Here is a 5654-nt window from a genome sequence, read left to right on the forward strand (position 1 = left end):
AGAAACTCTTCTGGAAAGGAGGGATTTCATATCCCTAGAGTCTTGGACCACATGGCAAAGCTTTTGAGCTTTCCAACCTTTGATAAGGGCCTTAGAGCATTTGGAGTGGTTCTAGAAGGTAAAGTTGGAAACTTTATCCTTCTAGACACCTTAGGGTTTCAGATCTAAGACCTGGAGTCCCTACATTTGGTGTATCATCATAATAAGCAAACAGGGAGGGGGACTCGGCGAGTTGCCCTGGCGACTCGACGAGTCGGATGGGGTTTCCCCGTCTACTGGATATCAAGTGAACTCGTCGAGTTAATGAAACAACTTGGCGAGTTGGCTAGGGTTTGTTCAGGTTTTCTGGACTCTGTGGGAACTCGACGAGTCACTGGATGCACTCGACGAGTTGAGGTCAACATGAACTGTTGACCTTGACTTTGACCAGGGTTGAATTTGAGGGTAATTATGGAATTATGACAAGTTAATCACACAATTGTTATAGGCGGTTGAGTTGGAGCTGATTCTAGTTTGCCAGTTCAACATTCGAGAGGTGAGTCTTCTCACCATACCAATGGGTCTACGACACCAAGGCCGGCCCATTTTATGATATGTGGTACACTAGCTGTAGTAGAGAAATGTGGTATGATAGTTAGCTTTATGCTAAGTGGTATGCTAGTGATTATGTATGTTATTGCATGGAAGACCCCGGAGGGGGGGGGGGGGAGCCCGTGACAGTCGGATATAAGACCATGTGGGGGAGCCCGTGGCATTCTTAGGTAAAGACCATGTGGGGGAGCCCATGGCATGATGGTATAAGACCCTGGGGGGAGTCCACGGCATCCTTATATGTTAAGTATGTGTAGGTAGTATGATAGATATCTCTGTAATATATGATATGTTAGTTGATTATGTATGTTACTGCATGGAAGACCCCGGGAGGAGCCCGTGGCAGTTGGATATAAGACCATGTGGGGGAGCCCATGGCATTCCTAGGTAAAGACCATGGGGGGAGCCCATGACATGAAGGTATAAGACCCTGGGGGGGGGGGGGGGGGAGCCCACGACATCCTTATATGTTGTATGCATGGCTTATGTGATATGTGTAGCTTTTATAGCTAATATGATATGTGTTATGTGGATTCTGTGTGCGGTATGCTCTGAAGGACTCACTAAGCATTAGCTTACAGTTTGTGGATTTGTTTCAGGTACATCTGAGCCCAAGGGCAAGGACAAGGCGTGATGGTGTGACATGCACTCTCTCTCGGGTGTTTTATGGGACACTCTGATGTTTTGAAATAAAATTGTAATTGATATGGGTTTTGAAAACATTTGTATTTGGATTTCGTGGTTTATGAAAACATGTTTTGGCTAATCAAAAATGAAAATTTTCTTTTGAAAAATTGGGTTGTTACACAACCGGTCATAATGATCATATGTGAACACTTCCCAAAAGTTCGTTATCTAGATATGTACAAAAAAAATAGTTAGCTAGATGTGAACAAACCGAAAAGTTAATTTTCCCTTAATAAGTTTATTTCTTTATCTTTTACCCGCATATTCACATTTATTTGTTAACGATAATTATAACGAATAACCAAAGGGCCTTTGGCCTAGCGGTAAGGAGTTACTCTGTCAAATGAGAAGTCATGGGTTCAAGTCTGATTAGGAGAGATAGATAGTGTTTAGGATTAGATTATGAATAAGATATTTTACCGTTTAAAAAAAATAATAATTTCAGCGAATAAGTCTTTGACATATTTTGGGAGATCCAACGACACTCCCAAATCCCCAAACGCGCTCCTCTCCACAGCCAGCTGGTCAACCCCAGACCCCAAAGTGGGTTTTCAATTATGGAGAAAAACCCAATTATTTGACTATGACAAGCGAAAAATCCATTTTCTACAACTACTGCAATGCAGGCAACAAATTCAATTTACTGGATAGAATAAAACCCTTTGCATCTTTAAATGATTAAACCGTTTTACCTTCCTTCCCCCTTTCATTCAAATTTGGTGAATTTTCCCTCAGTATCAATTATTTCTTCGTAACGGTAAATCCGCACCATGGACAAAGATACGACGCCTCCGTATCTCAGGTCAGTTGGTTCCTTTCCAGTTTTTTCGATCAATTGCAAGTTTATCTTATTATTTGATGTATTGGGATCTTCTGTTTTTTCTGTTCTATTAAATAATGTTCTCAGATCAGATCTTTTGGTGTAGTAGTACCGTTCATGTTTATTTCTGCGGATTTACTGTTGCGTTTAGGAATGTATGTGATTGATGCTTGTAGATTTAATTTATAGTTGATCAGGTAAGAGCCTTCATGTGAGTAGCACAAGTGGTTTTCTTTTTTAACTGATTTGTGAACTGAGCTTCTAATAACTAAACGAATCTCTAGATCTAGAGAGAGAAACTAGTCCTAACATGTACGAAAAACAACAGCTGACCAATAGTCCTAACATGAATGTGCCCGTTTCCAAATTTGTAGATAAAATGTCAAAATGTGCAACAATTCACTAAGTAGCATAGGGTTTATAAACAACTGTCTAATTGAAAATAGGTGACATTTCCCCATTGCTTGCTAAACAGGAGTAAAAACAGCTCAGTTTCAAGTAGATGTGTATACTAATCAAATCATTTTGTTGAGGTTTTCTATGTCAGATTGTCAGATGAAGTACAAGATCTTTGAACTTAAGATGCCAACTTTTAGCAAGGAGTGTTATTAATGTAGATGAAATGTATAAGCTATAAAGATTTTTACTTTTTTTGTGTGTTATCTGTTTGTTTCTTTGGAATATTGAGGCTTCTTATAACATATGCTCATCCACCATGTAGTTTATTTGCTGCATTATCATATGGAATTGCATCAATGGCCATGGTTTTCATAAACAAAGCAGTTGTCATGGAGTATGCATTTTCCATGACTCTCCTTACCTTACAGGTAACATGAAATACATTTACTTTTAGCAATACTTTTCATTTATTATGTGCCAAATATAGAAACACACTTGTACTTTCATCATTAGATCAATTTAACCAGTAAACTATTATTATAAGTTGTTGTTTAACTTTATTTTGGAAATGTTTCAGCAAATGGCAACTGCATTGCTTATACACTTTGGAAGAATAATGGGATGGACAAGAGCCAAACCACTAAATGTTGAGACTGCAAAAAAGCTTATACTGGTTTCACTATTTTACAATGGAAACGTGGCTTTTGCTTTGGCAAGTTTGAAAGGAGTCAATATTCCAATGTATATTGCTATAAAACGACTTACGCCTCTAGCTGTATTAATCGCTGGACTTTTTTATAAAAAGGGGAAACACTCAAAACAGGTAATTCTGTTGCATTCCATTTCCATCATGTATATTTGTTAGCTGAATTTTGTTGTTTATAAATATGACAAAAAGCAATGTAATTTCTGATTTCATTTTTTTCTATTGCAACATTATGCTTTCAATCTTTTTATTATTAAGGAATTGCACTTTATAAAATCTACCCAGTTATAGTACTTTCATTTTTTTTCTTATTATAGCAGTGAAAAATTACTTTGTATTTTGATAACATTTCCATAATTAGGTAGATTTTTCAAATGACAATGTTTTTTCCTGATTGGCAACTAATTTTTTTTTTATCTTTTCAGGTAATTCTTTCAGTATCGCTAACTGCTGCAGGGGTAATGATTGCTGCACTTGGAGATTTTTCTTTCGACTTGTTTGGATATATCATGGCTCTTATTTCTGTCTTCTTCCAGGTGAGATTATGTGTGTTAGGGTTTATGGAATTCTGAAATAATTTAATTATTCAGTACAATGTAGAAATGACATTTATAATAATGGCATATACACTATATATACAGACAATGTACCTGGTTTTGGTAGAGAGGTCTGGTGCAGAAGATGGTCTTTCATCAATTGAAATCATGTTTTACAACAGCCTTCTTTCCTTGCCATTCTTGGCGTTTCTCATAATAGTTACTGGAGAATTCCCAAGTTCAATCTCATTATTATATGCAAAGGTCAGAATCTCCTTATGTGTTTATATTTAGTGTTATGAGAAGCCTTTAATTCTTGACATTATTTGGTAAATAACCAAAATGTTAATTACTAAGACCCTGGTTCCTTTTTCCCCCATTAAGTGTTGTCTGGATGATAAATGATGTTAAAAACATATTTGAAAAGTGAATAAGGGGAAACTTGTTAAAAGTTAGGACTTTATGATAAACCCTAATTTCCCTGTTCTTTCTGCAACAAGTCAGAAAGAAACATTCATATATGATGGCTTATGAGATTAAATCATGTCTCAACAAAAGAAATATATTGCTAAAAATTCAACATTTGGAGGGGGGTATTGGTCAACAAAATTGCTATGAATGTTTAAAAATTAGCAATTTAATAAAACACTGCAACTCCTAACAGCAATATGTGTTTTCTAGCCAAAAAAGAGTTTTTTGAAATGGGCAAAAATAGTATATAATGGTTTACTCATTTCAGAAAATAGTTAATTGACTAAATTGGTAAAATGGTGAAATCACAAGTGGTTTTCTAAAATTTACCCAAGTTGTTGATATTTTTATTCTACTAATTTGAGTTGTTCCTTTTCCATGTACAGAGTGCTTCCTTGTATTTTTTGGTGATGTTTGTTCTTTCCCTAGTGATGGGCATAATCTTGAACTACACCATGTTTTTATGTACAATTGTCAATTCTGCCCTTACTACAACCATTGTGGGGGTCCTCAAGGGCGTCGGATCCACAGTAAGTCACCATACTCAAATCAAAGGCTTCAATTCAAAAAATAGCTTACATAATTCGGTTGATTTACTTACTAAAGCATCCGACTTTCATATCTTCCCATTACAACACTCTACTTTGAAAATTTTGTCCAAATATTCCAATTTCATCCAATAATACTTTTTATTGCTATAATTTGGTAGATTTTTCATAGTACAATATAATTACATTGTACATTGCTATTACTCTACCTATTCCTGGATTTAATTACATTGTTTTGTGATTGGTTCAGACACTTGGGTTCTTCTTACTGGGAGGAGTTCAAGTACACTTTCTGAATGTGAGTGGATTGGTGATCAACACTCTCGGTGGTTTGTGGTATTCACTTGCCAAATATCAAGACAAGTTGAGGAAAACCACACTTCCAAGATAAACCGAAAAGCTCCATATCAACAAACTTAGGCTCCATTTTTCTTTTTTTGTAAGTGGAAATCAAGTTCATTATATACACTAGAGATTTTTGTAAGGATAGTTAAATTCACATGTTTTGTAAAAAGGTTATTTCATCTAGCAACCACCCATGAGTTAAGTTGGCATGCTAGGTGGTTGACATAAAAGAAAATAGTTTGTTTCTTATGCATACGCTTTATTCCAGTGTGGAAATGTGAAAAACAATGTCATTTTTGTATTGACTTCTTCTGTTGTGAGTGTGCACAAAAATTGGAACCGAAAAACTAAGTTGTTTTACAAAACGAATGCTTTTGTTTTTTATTTACTTTGTATTTTAAACAAACCGAGATTTTAGGGTCAGTTTGCTTTTTTGTTTTAAAACTAGAAAATAAAATCCAAACCAACCGTATTTTAGTACTACTTTTTTTCTTTACTAGAGTAATTATTTAAATGTTTCTAGTATCCATTATCTAACTAGGGCATGCTTG

The 5654-nt window shown here is 35.6% G+C and overlaps 1 protein-coding gene across 1 annotated transcript; it reads left to right on the forward strand.

Annotated features, from left to right (window-relative positions):
• The first annotated feature begins 1762 nt into the window (after window positions 1–1762).
• UTR7 (UDP-N-acetylglucosamine (UAA) transporter family) lies at window positions 1763–5404 on the forward strand. The gene is made up of 7 exons (XM_079054028.1): window positions 1763–2080; window positions 2820–2925; window positions 3075–3320; window positions 3629–3739; window positions 3845–4003; window positions 4597–4740; window positions 5009–5404. The coding sequence occupies exons 1-7, from the start codon at window positions 2049–2051 to the stop codon at window positions 5147–5149; spliced, it is 939 nt and encodes a 312-aa protein (XP_078910154.1). The 5' UTR covers window positions 1763–2048; the 3' UTR covers window positions 5150–5404.
• The last annotated feature ends 250 nt before the right edge of the window (window positions 5405–5654 follow it).

This window comes from Lactuca virosa, chromosome 5, assembly GCF_052849685.1.
Source record: "Lactuca virosa cultivar CGN04683 chromosome 5, Lactuca_virosa_CGN04683_v6, whole genome shotgun sequence".
Taxonomy (NCBI): Eukaryota; Viridiplantae; Streptophyta; class Magnoliopsida; order Asterales; family Asteraceae; genus Lactuca; species Lactuca virosa.